This window comes from Juglans regia, chromosome 6, assembly GCF_001411555.2.
Source record: "Juglans regia cultivar Chandler chromosome 6, Walnut 2.0, whole genome shotgun sequence".
Classification (NCBI taxonomy): domain Eukaryota; kingdom Viridiplantae; phylum Streptophyta; class Magnoliopsida; order Fagales; family Juglandaceae; genus Juglans; species Juglans regia.
In genome coordinates this window covers 27,997,999-28,014,220 of record NC_049906.1, presented here as the reverse complement: position 1 = coordinate 28,014,220, position 16,222 = coordinate 27,997,999, and the positions used below count along the sequence as shown (strand labels likewise).

Genomic DNA, 16,222 nt, shown 5'->3' with positions numbered 1-16,222 from the left:
CACAAACAAAAATTAGAAATAGTTGTCATACAAACTGAAATACATACCTACTTATATATACACCCCTACTCGCATTTGTATATAGTTTGATGTGATAAATTAATTAATTGATCATTAATTTATATTGGAACCCAAAATTAATCTCTATATGCAGAAAGAACTTGAGTTCCCCAATGTATAGACTAATGTTTGCCTAAATATTTAGTACAGAAAACTTCAATGGCTTAAGGTATTGACAAGTATTATAGCACTTGAAACCCTAAGGGAAATTTTTGCCTCTGCTCAGCTGTTTAATTGACTAGTACTAGAAAGAACTTGAGTTCCCCCAACTAGCAAGAACATAGATATATGAATATTAACTACAAAAATTGATCATATTCGAAATACCCTATAACTAACTTTAAACTAAAGGGGTTTTTAATTGAAGTTATGATCTTAATTATAACGTTTCAATTGAGGACAATACTGTGCTAATAGATGCAACTTCATTTTCCCCCAAAAGGGGCCATAAATGTAGAGAGAAAAGGCTTGGTTTCAGGGTTCAACATCACTAGCAATTACATACAGAAAAGGGAGGTATACAAAAATTGAACCTCAAGGAAGAACATGGGACTAAGATTGATAGTGTAATTGTAAATTATTGTACAAACATAGTAGAATACCAAAACGGATGAACATGGGAATGAAACCGGAAAAAGAAGTATTATGCATGAAGGTTTCTGTCATAAAAAGAGTAGACAAGAAAATATACTTGAATGGGAATATATTATCTGAAAATTACACTCGGTCGACAGGAAAACGAAGCCCCAAAAACTTAACTCCAAGCCGAATATGGAGGCATTGTGCGGCGACTTTCTAGGGGCAAGGAACGGCTCGAAAATGAAGCGAAAAACACACAATGAAAGTCTCGGTGCAAGCTAGGTTATGAGGAACGTAATTTTGCAGGTGGGTTGTCCATGGAGAAAGAGGAACTAGGGGGGAAGGGTGTGGGAAAATGGAACTCCGAATGTAAACGACGTAGTTACGGCAATGAAGCCTTCGAGTGGCCTTCCGTCCGTTGCAAACAGCCGTGACTGTCGGCAATGGGTGTAGCGATTTGGTCTGGGTTTCGTCTCAGGGGGGATTGTAGAACGAGTAGTGCTTTTGGGGGAAAGTAATCAGATTACTTTGGCGCCCATGATTAGTTGCAGCGATATTTTAATCGCCGTTACTTAAAATACATTTTTCGGCGATTAAAAATCGCTGCTAATACAAAATAAATCGCTACTGCCAAATTAAGTTAAGCGAGGACCCAAATTCGGCATGTAGTGTTTAAAACATGCGGCGAATATAAAATCGCTATAAATAAGTAGCATTAGCAGCGATTTTCTTAGCGGCGATTTTATATTCGCCGGTAAAGAAGGTTTTTCTTGTAGTGTATGACATGATCGTTCTTCGATGCATCTTCCCACCTTAAAACAATACCCTCAAGGCTAGCAGGGAAAATACATTTTGCCCATTGGCATCCGGTTGTGAACGGCTCCGGTGGGGGGACAATCATAAGCACGTTCTCATTTCTCTGAACAGCTCCTATTACTCTAACTGTGCTTCCTTCTTTGATATACCCCTCTTTTAACCGCATCATCCGATCATCACTTGAAAGGTTCCTCTCTCCCAACCACCTGATGAACTCTGGAGACAACTCTTCATTCTCTGGATTAACATCAATGACAATTGAGTTGTCAATATAAGGGGTCACCCTTGCTCCATGGCCAGTCTTTACCAAGGCTCTCAATCCAGACTGGAAATCTGAGATGTAGAAGTCAACCACACGCCTTTCTAATGATCTGAGCCCCCAAGTAAAATGGCGATGTGAAGGGTTCGCAGCCTTTGAATCCCATCCTCGATACTCATGTAAACTTGTTGATGTATACACACGTCGAGAAATATTTTGAAATGATGTCTCAAGAGGCACATTGCCACAACTGACCACCCCATGCAGAGACCTTCACATATTGCCCATTCTTCGCAGTTCTAAGCTCCGAATCAGGATAACGAGCAATGTAACCAATAATGGCTCTTCTCCCACAAAAAGTATTCCAGATGAATGATGCAGCAACTGCACCGAAAAGTACTGCCACTACCACCATAAGGAGAATGGTATTGTGGAAAGCTCCAAGAATAAACCCACCAGCAATGAACCCCATCACGAAAAGAAGAATTAGTGACCATGACACTAATTCGTGGGAGGGGGCATTTTTCGTGAGAGCCAAGGCACCAGTAACATGTGGTGGTGTTCAAAGCAATGAGAATAGGCTTTTCTGAAGATATTCGACAACCACACACCTTTTCTTTTCTTTTACACTTTTAACGTTATTGTCTGGTTGATAGCTTCAGTTTTGTTTGTCCATTCTGCAATGTTAAGAGAGCCCATGAAATTGCTAGCTTTTATACGGATCATTGATAATAAACTTCTTTGACTTAAAAATGAAAGATAATTAGGATGCAAACTCATCTCCTGGATGATGTTCTAACACACGAATCGATTGGTTGAGATTATTACTTATAATCAATCATTTTTTAAGATTGATTACACGAGCCTTCAGGAAAAAATTAAAGTCCCTTCAGATACTCTCGAGTGGTAAACGATCAGATACATCAAAATATTTATGCTTCCAAGAAGCAAGTATTAATTGTACATCACTTCAGGGAGGAAAAGAAGGAAAAAGGTTACAAGACAATGCTTTAACTAAAATTTGCAAGCTTTACCAGCAACACAATTGCAGAGGGCCAGCACTGGAAGTCAGTGCAGGGACCATCAATCCATGAGCAACTGAAAACGATTGAGTTCGAGAGCAATACGGAGAGCAACTTCCCCACCCGGATTGAACAAAATAAGCACCATTGACAAACACTTCCTTAGAAGACCTCCATTTCCAATCCTTCCAGGAACCTCTTGTCTCTCTTTTGGTGACCTGTCATCGATCAAGATCAGACATCCACATGATTATACCATATGAAAATCTAGTCATTAATGATCATATACTCGGTGTCAAATCATTTAAGTGAACATCTTGCTCAGCCTGGTATATGTATATAATATATATACCTGTTAATTTGGCAAAGGGAATATTGGAAGCTTTGAAGTAGCTTCCTTCGCTGAAGATGGTTGGACTAGCACTGCCGCCAACAGCATACATAAACCATTCTTCATATTTATTATTGGCGACATGGGCAGATCCAAACCTGACTTTGTACTAATTGGTATGAGACGAACGTACTACTGGAACTTAATATTTCAGAAAATATAGAAATTGAGAGCAGTGCTTCATCACCTGGGCATCCTTTCAACACACCCGGCACCAAAACGGTTGAAAACTATTGTGACTTTCACGACTTTATCTGCAGTAAATTTATCATTGTGTCCCAGCAGCATCACCTGTAATCACAGCATGGTCATATCAACATTAATAACGACAAATACAGTACCGACAAGATGCTCTTTGTTTTACTTTTACGATTTCAATTGAGGTTAGGTTTGGAAATTGAAGGAATGGATAAAATTAAGAATTTAAAAAATATTGTAAAAATATTATTTTTTAATATTATTATTATTTTAAAATTTTAAAATATTTTAATTATTTATTATATTTTATATAAAAATTTATAAAAATTATAAGATACGATAAGATGAGATAAGATGAGATGAAATAAATTAAGACTAGCTAGCAATCCAAATCGAGCCAATTAGAAACTTCTCAACTCATCTAATAATTATAATATTTTCAAATTTCTATATAAAATAAAATAAATAATTTAATTTTTTTAAATTTTAAAATAAAAATAATTTTAAAAAAATATATTATAATAATATTTTATTTTATTTTTAATTTTTACCTTAATTCATTTTACCTGATCTAATTGGATACGTGAAAACTAACGAGACGGTAATAAATACGGTACATTAATAGTCAGTTTTTCGTACTTTTCAAGTTAATGACCAGCTTTTACCTTTGTCAATAATTAACGTAAAGAATTATATTCAGATTAAAAAAAAAAAACAAAAAAAGTAGAAAAATCTGACATGCCAGTACGTATGAATTTATACTTTAAAAGGACTAATTGATAACGACAGCTCTTTAATGATTATAAAACTTGGTTTCATATAGTAATAATCAGGGAATCTAATATGGGATTTCACAGTTAATGCATCTTTTTATACTCATTTAGCTTTATATACTAATTCTCATACAATATTACATTGTGGGATTTAGTGGGTAAGATCATGTACGTGTTCGATTTAGAAACCAATTAAGGTTTTGAGAGTCAAACAAAGCATATGGCCGGTGTTTGTACTTATATTAAAAAAATAAAAAATGACTGTGGTGCATATATATATATATATATATATATATATATAGCATTGCGGGCGAGTGAATGTTTATAAAAGGCAACATTGAAAAGTTTCTTACCAAATGATGAGTGCTGCATTAGGGACACAAGTTAAAGAAAAAACAGATGATGATGAAAGAAACCAAAATTGTTCTGAAAAATCTCACAGAGGCAGAGTGTATCTTCGTATATTTATAAAACAGAGCAATACATTTTGGATAAGAAGAAACTTAAAAGAATCTACGGTTGTTACAAGTGATAAACATATAGATTACAAACATTCAAATGTAAGTGATAAGCTTGTTGGAGTTAAACTCGGAGACGCAGCTCACTCGTTTACGGAAACCATGCAATTCACGACTTTGACGTTGAGTTTACTTGAATATTTAAATGATCAGTATTATCTCTAACAGACGACGTACTTTATATAAAGTATGTCAATGAGTACATGAATGAGGCAGTCGATGCATCATGCGAGGAAGCAATGATCAATCCAAACATTCGAAGACGCAAAGATGGCAATGGCATCTACGTCGGAGCCTCGACGATGTCCAACATGTGTCGGACTGTCCCTAACAAGGCGATCTTTCCCGGGCTTACAGTCATGAATACTAATCCCCTGTATGTATAATAACGTGCACCATGATGCATGGGCCGTATGCAATCTCCACTTTAGCACCTCTGCCATCTATTGTCATGAAACTATTCATAATAAGCTCATTCTTGAGCTTAATCACCATGTCCTTGGCAAAAATGATCCAAAGTGGCTTTTCTTGGATGACACCATATCGAAGTGTGCCTGGTTTAGGGTTCATAGGGTCATCTTCAGAGGTGGTGACCATGTATATTGCCCCAAACTTTCCTCCTATTGCATCTTTGCCAAACCCTAGCACGTAATCAGCCATAGAATGCCGGTTGGCTGCCCAATTCGATTAGGTGCGCCAGCATGCGTCTATTACGTTCAAAATGTTTGTAGTGAGCTTAGGACTGTTGGAGATTGAGCTCAAGGGTTGTCGGGTGTAATCGGCTGCCAAGATTTTACTGTTCGAACGTTTTTTTACCGTTCGAACGGGAGAAACTTTTTGAGACTATTTAATTCATTACAAAAAAAACTATTCAAACGGTTCAAACGATTTTGTAAAGTCATCAATTTTTTGGAACGAAATTTAAATTTCGTCTCAAAAAATGACTTTTAGGGACGAAATTTTTTTCATCCCTAATTAATTTCGTCCCAAAAGCTCAAATTTGTTGTAGTGAAGTGTGCTAGAAAACACGAAAGCAATATGATTATGAGTTTTGCTATGTACAAGCAAGTTTGCGTACCAATCTGTATACTAATGTTATTGCTTTCATATTTTAAATTCAAATTAGTACTGTTTTCAATAAAATTTACTTTCTAATCAATCATATTGAATGAGTGCGCATATTAATATGCAGAATTGCTTACAATTAGATTTTTCCTAAAAAAAAATTTATTCATAAAACGATAGGATGCACTGCACGTACGTTTACATCGAGAAAAATCTTAAGTAGCATACTACAATGATTATTTAATAACAATACTAATAATTCAAATTACATATTGAGACCCTATTTGGATACATAAACATTTTTATTTTATCTAATCTCATCATTACAATTTTCTCAAATTTTCACACAAAATATAATAAATAACTCAAAATTTTCAAATCCCAAAACAATAATAATATTAAAAAATAATATTCTAACAATATTTTTTTTCAATTTTTAACTTTCATTTAAAACCATTTTGTCTCATCTCATTATTTAAACTGGCATGAATATCTAATGAAAACTCACAGGTTTACATCAACATGAAATTAACCCACGTCATGTCACCAAGTCATCAAGAAATAGCTACTTAATTAAGATTTAAAGCGGAAAAGAAATAAGCATACATATATATATATATATATATATGAGTTCTAGAACATTAATATTTGTTCGAATGAATTACTCAGTTAACGTTGAATACTCAATATATATTATTGACCCATTTTATGATCGCGAACACATGCTTATATATGTCTTTAATTAATTAAGTCCCAAATTGAGTTCTTATAAGAACTTTAGAAATCTTGAGTCCCTGATCCATTTAGATCACAAGATAAAGAAGAGAATAATCAATAACAGGCAAATTAGTCCATTCAATATCGATGAGTGTTCGCCATTAATGTTACTAATTCACACGCATTAACAAATTCATAATATAAAGCAACCTATATAATGAACTACGCTTTGCAGGTATAGGAAGCGGTCAGCTCCGTTTGCAGCCATGCCAACTGATCCTGAACGCTGTGGAGTTGATTTCTTTCATAATTTACGCATAGCTACACATCCCGTACACACATAAACTCCCTTTCTTGCACTTGTTGCCGCAGCTTCCGCAATGCTTTATGTTGGACCTGGGGTTCACACACTGACCTTTGCAGCAAAGCTCGGAGTACTTGCATTTCTTCCCACATTTCCCACAGTTGAGTCTGTCTGTCATCACATTAACGCATTTCTTCTTGCAGCAATCCGGCCCCGTACTGCCCTTGGCATGACAAACCCTAGGGTACTTGTCGCATGTCATAGGGACCCGGGGTTTGATCTGAGACAGAAAGCGGATGGACCCTCGAAGAGAAGTTGGTTCTTGGCCAGTTTCAGTCGGAGAAAGATCATCAGAAGTTCCATCATTATAAGTAGTTTCATTGTCTTCCTCGAGGGACAATTCATCGCGAGATGGTATGGCTGAAAGAGAAATAGCGGCCAAAGCCATAAGAATGACCAGCAATAAGCATGTCTTTAGAGACTTCATGTTTCGTGGGTATGTGAACGTGCTTGCTAAGAAAGGAATAGAGAATTTCAATCTGAAGGAACTAATTTATAATGTGAATGAATGAAATGTGGAGAAAAAAGGAAGAAGAGAATTTAATGAATATGGTTTGGATGGGAAAGAATGGAGGGAGCGAAAGAGGTATTTATAGAGAAGATTGGAGCTGGCCGAAAAAGGCGACGTGTTGGGTTGGAAAAAGTGTAAAATATTGTATATTCTAATTAGGGGTGTAAACTCAAACCGGAAAACTGAAAAACCGGACCGGACCGGACCGGACCGGTTTTTAAAACGTAAAAACCGGCTGGTTCCAGTCCTGTTCCGGTTCTGGGATTTTTTGGACAGGACTGAACCGGACCGGACCGGCTGATTAAAAAAATAAAAAATAATATTTTTATATATAAGTTTTATACAAAATATTTTATATATATTAAATATTAATATATATAAGGTTTATATAATATATAATTATAAATTTTTATGTGAAATTTTATATATAACATATATATTCATATATGAAATAATTTTTTATTATAATTTATAAATTATTACATAAAATGTTAATATTAAATCACTAAAAGTTTATAACTAATACTAATTATATATAACTTATAATTATACCAATAGTCTAATATTAATACTATTATATAATCTAATATATTAATAAAAGTATAAAACAGTTTTTTTTCAATCAATTTTTTTTTTTATAAACAAATTTTTAATAAAAAATTGTGAAATTTACATTTTAAAAAAATCGGAAAACCGGACCTGACCGGACCGAAAACCGGTAAAACCGGAAGTACCGGTTTAGGAGGGTAACCGGTGCGTAATCAGTTTTAAAAAATACAAAATCGATACATACCGATTCGATCTTAGATTTTATCCAAAACAGGATCGGATCTGATCGGTTACCCCCCTAATTCTAATACCGTTTACTGATAGTGGGGTGGTCTAATTCAACGGTCACATGCATCAGATTCAAGCAAACGAAGGTTAGGCTTTGGAAGAAATATTAAACTAAAAATTAGGTGATAGTGGAGAAGAAGCAAAAATCAGATATGACGTACATGCTGGCGGTTTGGTACGTACTTCATCCGGATCCTGTGACGACTGTCCTTTACGAGCATTAATTCAACGAGCGGGCAGGAGAATTGGATTGATTTTCTTCGGTTTCCATAGTACTGCTAGCTAGCCACACATCATTAGATGATCAGCCTTGGAAAGAGTTTGATCGATCGGGGTTTAAAAAAGTAAAAGTTTGAGTATCTTAATTATCCGAAAAAATCTATTCATCATCAATTTCTTATCATACTCTTATCATCTCGATCATGATATATCGTAGTATTAGATGATAAATTCACAAATAAGATAAAATAAATAGTTTCCAATTATCTAATACCATATCATGGGATGATGAGAATTGAGATGATGAGTAGTATTATTCATGAAAAACATCCCCACTTCCAGGGGCGACTCAATGGTAAGGTTATTTAGGCCATTTCCTAATGCCTCCATCCTATGTAAGGCTTTCAAAACTAAAAATGAGGTGTTTTTTTTTAAACCATTTCATTAAATAAAATTTTAAATCATTTTTATAGTTTTCAATGTGTACAAGGCTCCATAATACTAAATTTAATATTTAATATAATGAATTATTTATATATTAAATTTTTTTTAAGATCTTGTCAAATTGAAGCGCAAAAAAGGCCTCATTTTAAGTTGTTATAAATATAAATTCACAAAAACTGTATTTAAAGATTTAAAATAAAATCTCATTTTATTAAAAATTTTGAAAATATTCTATATAGTATTTTATATTTTATTGTATAATAATTACGAATGACTCACTTAAATTTCGTCTAAAACTTCAATTTGTATTGAGACGTCCCTGCTCACAATGATCCTATGAAAAACACCTCCACACCCTATAAAAAAGTTATAAATATGGGAGTGTGAGAGTGAATAGTAGTTAATGCATAACATTCCTCATATATATATACACGCACGCGTGTGTGTGTGATTTGGTATATTACATATATGTACTGTAACCATACATGGGTCGTTTACAAACAGGGTTCAATCCATCATTAATAAAGAGTAAAACACTCATTCTTAGAGCTTGTTTTGGGAGTGACATAAAATAAGAATTTTGTGAATAATAGTAAGATAGTTTGAGTTGAATATTTTTTCAGTTTTGGAAAATGAGAGAGGAAAAATTGAATAAAAAATATTATAAAATTAAAATATTGTAATAATATAGTTTTATAATATTAGTTTTATTTAGAGATTTGAAAAAGTTAAAATTATTTTTTATTTTTTATTTGAAAGTTTGAAAAAGTTGTAATGATTAGTTTGAAAACTTTATATTTAAATTATATTTAGAAATAAGATTAGATGAAAATTTTGTATCTCTGCCCAAACCTACCCTAATCTATCAATTTTCATTGCTGTCGAATCAGGATTAAGTTAAAAAAGTAAGTAGGGGTGTTCATCTGGGTTCCGACCCGAGAACTCGGGTATACCCGGATTGAACCCGAGTTTCAAACCCGAGCCAGAACCCAGACCAGATTGGTCCAGGTTGGACCTGGGCCGGAACCTGGGTGGATACGGGTTTTTAAAACCCAGAAATCCAGGTTCCAAATTGTACCCGAATTTTTTTTAAAAAAATAAAAGCCTTTACTTTATTAATTATGGACTCAAACTGTGGTGTTTATGGAAATTTTCTTGGACTCAAACAGGGCATGGATGAGTACATACAGTGAGTGAAAAGGACGAAGTAAAAAAATTTGAGTTTTTTTCCTTCAACTTTCCCAACAACCAAACAAATTCATTAAAAAAGAGAATCAACGAATCCATAAACAAATTGATACCCAATACAGATTAAAAAAAAAAAAAAACAAGTTTCCAAACATTCCAAAAACCACACGGCCACCAGCAAACAAATGGTCAAAGCATCCATCCACCACTGCACGACCCCATCTCAACAGTAAATAGTTCACACACCCAATGATCTTGTACTCATGCATAGAAACATAGTTACAAGGGGGGAGGGAGAGAGAGAGAGAGTACCGGAACAACGACCTAGAGGCAAAGGTCAACGGCTACAGAGATGCGGCGACAGCGAAGGAGAAGCGTTGAAGGGGTCATGATGGCAGCAGCTAGGGACCTAGGGTTTCTGCTTCTGCCGTAGCGCAATGAGAGAGAGCTCGAGAGAGAGACAGAGAGAGAGAAGTGAGTCAGGGGGTCTACCGGAACAACAACTTAGAGGCAAAGGTCGACGGTGACAGAGATGTGGCGACGACGAAGGAGATGTGGTGACGGCGAAGGAGATGCGACGACAGGGTCACGATGGCGGCTGCACGAGAGAGAGAGAGGTGAGTCCAGGGGGTTTACCAAACGAGGTTTTCTTTTAAAAGACCTGGGTACATGGTTTAATCCCGGTACCCGGGTCCCTAACTCGTACCCAGACCTTGTTGGTCTGGTTTTGTAATGCAGGTTTTGAATCCGTTTTGATTCAGGCCAAAACTCGGAATCGGAATCCGGTTTTCCAAGCTCCAGACTGAACAGTGCTAAAAGTAAGAACCCCCTGACCGGAGTAGTCCTATCCATGATTTATTTAATTTCCACAGTATACCAAAGTCGTATGTGCGACCTGATTGGCAACGCACGCCAGTCTTGCCTGATCAGTTGAATTTTTCATTTTTCTTGTTTAAAGCCACGAGAGAAAAATCAAGTTTCATGCCCCTTGTTTCTGCGGACAAAAAAAAACCCGTTTCACTTTCACATGCAAGCACTTCGCTGGCTAGCTAATTAAGAGTCTTTTTAATTAATATATTATAAATATATCATAATATATATTATTTTATGATTGACAAGATCATCATTGCTACGTAATTAGTTCCCATGATTGACGGACCACCTTTAATATATTACATATAATATATAAGAATATACATTTTCACATTATATACTGATGATCAGGTACGTTGTATGTGACTGTGGGAGCTAATGGTTGCATTACGCATGAGATATATGTTAATTAGAATATAATATAAATAATTAAATTTATTTATTTTTTTATTAAGTTAGATTTTTAAAATAAGTGATGATTTTACATGGTATTAGTAATATGCTTACAATTTTTTTACAATTTATTTTACATGCAATCAACTAATATAAACATTTCATTTCATTAAAAATAAGTTTTAATGGTACAAAATTACCATTCATTTAATATAGAATTATAAAAGATGAGTTGTAAATTAATCATTCTCCGTGTGTGCAGAAGGGATATATATATATGTTCTTATATCCTTCAGAAATTAGACCGGTACAGAAGCACTTCCATGGAGTATATATTTTGAACTTAATTTTCTTATATATTTAAAAAATAATACGATTCTCAGCATTGACTATTTGATCTTAATTTAACCATGGAAATGATGAATCGTATCACATATTAACTCTCCTAATTTTGGTGTAGAGTCCTCACGGGGTTGAGGTTTTTTCTCTCGAGTTAGAGTAGAGTCTCTCAGGTTGGGCTTCCTTACCTGAAGAGTTGGAGATGGCTGAAGACTTGACAAAGCTTTGGGAAGGTTTTAGCCTTACTGAGCAGGAGAAGTGAGGAATCAAGGTGGAGGCATCTACCTTACTCAAAGCAAAGGATAGAGGAAGGTCATGTTTACTAGCCATGGTCATTGCAGACAAAGTTATCAACCGAGAAGCTTTCAAGATGACCATGTCGAAGATATGGAATACATCAGGCTGGATTGAATTCTCTGACATGGGTGAAAACAAGTTTTTGTTAAACTTTCAGAAGTGTGAGGACAGGCAGAAGATCATCCAAGGAAGGCCTTGGTCTTTTGATAGATGGTTGGTGTGCCTTCAAGATTTTGAAAGTGATTTATCTTTGAATGCCATCCCATTTCAAAAGGAAGTTTTCTGGATGCAAATACATAACATGCCTCTGGCGTGTATGACAAAGGAGATAGGCATGAAAGTTGGGGAGTGTGCAGGGAAGGTGGTGGATATTATTGCTGATCAATGGGGGATCGGATGGGGGAAATTCATGAGACTCAAAGTGGAAGTGGATATCTCCAAAGCTTTGGTGAGAGGTACTTTTCTAAATTATGAAGGTCTTCAAATATGGCTGCAATTCAAGTATGAAAGACTTCCATCTTTTTGCTTTAAGTGTGGTGTCATCAAACATATTAATAAGTTATGTCCAAAACTGCCAACTGTTAGAAGAGAGGAGGGTTTTTCTCATCAATATGGCCCCTGGCTCCGTGCTGCTGTTACCCCTTTTAATATGTTTAATCAAAAGAGGTATGGAGGGGGAGATAATAGAGCTGAACAGACTACTGGAACACCATGGCAGAATGGGCACTGTGGTGAGGATGATGACTCAAAAGGAAAGGATCACATGCAGGAGGATACTCAGGAAGTTAACAAGGAAACTAGTGCTCATAAGGAAAGTGATTTTATTTTGTCAGAGGAGAATCAAGTGGAGGAAGGAAAGGAAGATATGGGGGTCATTAAGGAAGGAATGGGAGGGCTGGGAAAGGAAACTTTATTTCAAATGAAGGAGTTACCTTTGGATAATGGGGTCAGACCTTCCAATTTAGATCGAGTCTTTAAAAAGGATAAGGCTATTTTTAAGGCCTCATTTTCTGCTCGAGATCAGCAAAAGACCCAAGCTAATGTTACCTCATCAGTTTCCACTCTGGCATCACACATTAATGATCTAGATCAGTTTTTGACTGAACAGGCTCAATTGTTGGAAAATTCAAAAAAACGTGTTAGTTGGAAAAGAAGAGCTCGAGACAAATTTTTTGTTGAGCATGCTGCTGAAAGGAAGGAGAAGCTACAAAACTATGATAAGAGGAAAAAGAGGGAGGGAAGTGAACTGGCTGAGGATTCTGAGTTATGTGGGAATAAGAAACAAAAGGAAGTTCATGGGGTGGAAATGGAGACCTTTGTCCAAATTTGGTGGTGGTTGATGTTCAGCCCCACCAACAGCAATGAGTTGTCTAAGCTGGAACTGCCGAGGGCTTGGGAACCCTCGGACAGTTAGAGATCTTCATTGTTTGGTGAAGACTAAGGTCCCAAATTTTGTTTTCCTGATGGAAACAAAATGTAAAAGGTCCAAGGTTGAGAAAATCAAGAGGTTAATGAATATGGAACACAGCTTTGTGGTGGATTGTAAAGGTTTAAGTGGTGGTCTGGCTTTCTTATGGAAGAAGGATGTGGATGCAGTTCTGGTGTCTTACTCTAGGCAACATATTTCCTTAGAAGTAAAGGACTTAATACAAGGAAAGACATGGTTCTTAACTGGCTTTTATGGAAATCCTATTACTGCTAACAGGAGAGACAGTTGGCATTTGCTTAGGAAGTTGAAACCAGAAAATGATGTGGGTTGGCTTTGTGTTGGGGATTTTAATGAAATTCTCAGCACTAATGAAAAAGTTGGAGGGCCTCTTAGACCCTTTGGTCAGATGGAATGCTTTCGTGAGGCACTGGAGGATTGTGATCTTAGTGATATGGGGTATGTGGGGAACAAGTTTACTTGGTCTAACAATCGTGGTGGGTCTGATTTCACTAAAGAAAGGCTAGACAGAGCCTTCTGCAACCCTCAATGGGCTGTATGGAACACTGGAGTAGTGACCCTTTCTTTACCTGCACTAAATTCAGATCATTGTCCTATTTTCATCACCAATAGAAATCATCAACAAGGTGCAGGAAGACATACCAAAATTTTCAGATATGAGGTGAGTTGGGGTCAAAGAGAAGAATGTAACAAGTTAATTGCTGAGGAGTGGCAGAGACCTAGTTTAGCTTCAAATAAGCTGAGCTATACTACTGAAATTTTGAAGAGGTGCCAATTTAAACTTCAACAGTGGAGTAAGCAGGTTTTGAATAAAACCAAGAAAGAACTACAGCAAAAGATGGAGCATCTTAACTCACTTCAGCAGTGCAACCAAGGAGACAAACATGACAGCATAAAAGGCTTGAAGATTGAGATTGAAAAAATGTTGGAAGAGGATAATCTAAAATGGAAACAACGAGCAAAACAAAGATGGCTTAAAGAAGGTGACAGGAACACAAAGTATTTCCACCAATGTGCTTCTCAAAGGAGGAAAGTCAATAAGATCTGCAAGCTTATGGATGACAGAGATCAGGAAGTTACCAATGCATCTGCAATCTGCCATCAGTTTCAAGTTTTTTTCCAGGAACTTTTCACCACTGCTAACCCTCAGAACATTGATGAGTGTTTGGCAGCCACCATCCCCACGGTCACAAATGAAATGAACCAAGCTTTGTTGAGGCCCTACTGTGCTCTGGAGGTTAAAGAAGCTTTGTTTCAAATGGATGGCTTAAGCTCTCCTGGACCTGATGGTTTTCCAGCAGCTTTTTACCAACAAAACTGGGATGTGGTGGGGAGCCAGGTCAGTGAATCAGTTTTATATGTGCTTAATTCGAAAGGCAACTTGGATGATATTAATAATACCTTCATTACTCTTATTCCAAAGAAGAAAAATTGTTCAAAAGTTTCTGATTTTAGGCCATTTTCGCTTTGTAATGTTTTATATAAGATTATCTCCAAAACCATAGCCAACAGGCTTAAGAAAATCCTGCCTAGTATCATTTCTCAGAACCAATCAGCTTTCATTCCTGGTAGGCTTATCTCTGACAATGTAATAGTTGCTTTTGAGGCTTTGCATTCTATGCATTGTAAAATGGCAGGTAGGGAAGGGTATATGGCAATGAAACTTGACATGAGCAAAGCATATGACAGGGTTGAGTGGTCTTTTCTTAGAGCTGCTTTATGTAAAATGGGGTTTGATTTTGCTTGGGTAGAGTTGGTGATGAGATGTGTGGAATCATTGTCCTACTCCATTTTAGTTAATGGTATCCCCCAAAGTGGTTTTAGTCCTTCAAGGGGCATTAGACAAGGTGATCCTTTATCACCTTATCTATTCATAATGTGTGCTGAAACTTTGGGTTCTATGATCAGAAAAGGAGTCGAAGAGGGAGTCATCTCGGGTGTGCCTTTTGCAAGGGGCAGAATAAGAATTTCCCACCTGTTTTTTGCTGATGACAGTTTGTTATTTTGCAAAGCAAATGCTATGGAATGGGGTAAGATGCACAATATTCTGAAGATTTATGAGGAAGCCTCAGGTCAAAGGTTGAATCTTGAAAAAACTTCAATTCAATTCAGTAGAAACACTGCTAAGGCAACTCAAGATTTCATCCTCAGCATTGCAGGTGTGAGGTCCTCTATGGCTTATGAGAAGTATCTTGGTTTGCCAACTGTTGTTGGAAAAGCAAGAGAGAAATCTTTCAGAGATATTCTTGATCGAGTCAGAATGAGGATAAGCAACCAAAGGGTTAAATTCTTGTCTCAAGCAGGAAAGGATATTTTCATCAAGGCTATTGTGCAAGCTCTACCAACTTATAGCATGTCTGTTTTTATGCTACCTGCAAAACTCCTTCGAAATTTAAACAGCATTATGCACAACTTTTGGTGGGGACAGCATGAGGCAATAAGAAAGATCCATTGGGTTGCTTGGAGCAAGATGGGAAGATCTAAGGCTGATGGAGGTTTGGGTTTTCGAGACTTGGAAGGCTTTAACCTTGCACTACTAGCAAAACAAGGCTGGAGAGTGATTCATACTCCTTTCTCTCTAGTTTCTCAGGTTCTAAAAGCCAAGTACTTCCAAGAGACTTCCTTTATGAATGCAAAGTTGGGTCAGAAACCATCATATATATGGAGGAGTATGCTGAAAGCAAGAAACCTGATTGAGGCAGGCTCTTATTGGAGAATTGGCTCTGGTGATAAAGTCAGAATTTGGGGAGACAAATGGTTACCAAAGACCATTCCATCTGCAGTTAAAAGCCCTATATCCCATCTCGATGGCAATGCTAAAGTTCAAGAGCTGTTGAAGCCAGGGGAAAAGGAATGGAATATGGAGTTAGTGGAGCACCTTTTTTGCAAAGAAGAGGCAGATATCATTGCTC

General features: G+C 36.4%; 1 protein-coding gene and 1 pseudogene across 1 annotated transcript; both read right to left on the bottom strand.

The window, feature by feature from the left end:
• Window positions 1-1,381: 1,381 nt before the first annotated feature.
• Window positions 1,382-6,666, bottom strand: LOC109014869 (annotated as a pseudogene).
• Window positions 6,628-7,189, bottom strand: LOC118348580 (stigma-specific STIG1-like protein 1). Its single transcript, XM_035690577.1, has one exon. It carries the CDS (start codon window positions 7,187-7,189, stop codon window positions 6,710-6,712), a length of 480 nt encoding a protein of 159 aa, XP_035546470.1. The 3' UTR covers window positions 6,628-6,709.
• Between the last annotated feature and the right edge of the window lie 9,033 nt (window positions 7,190-16,222).

Bases quoted from the DNA above. Each gene is read 5' to 3' on its own strand.
- LOC118348580 (XM_035690577.1), bottom strand. From the start codon at position 7,189: ATGAAGTCTCTAAAGACATGCTTATTGCTGGTCATTCTTATGGCTTTG.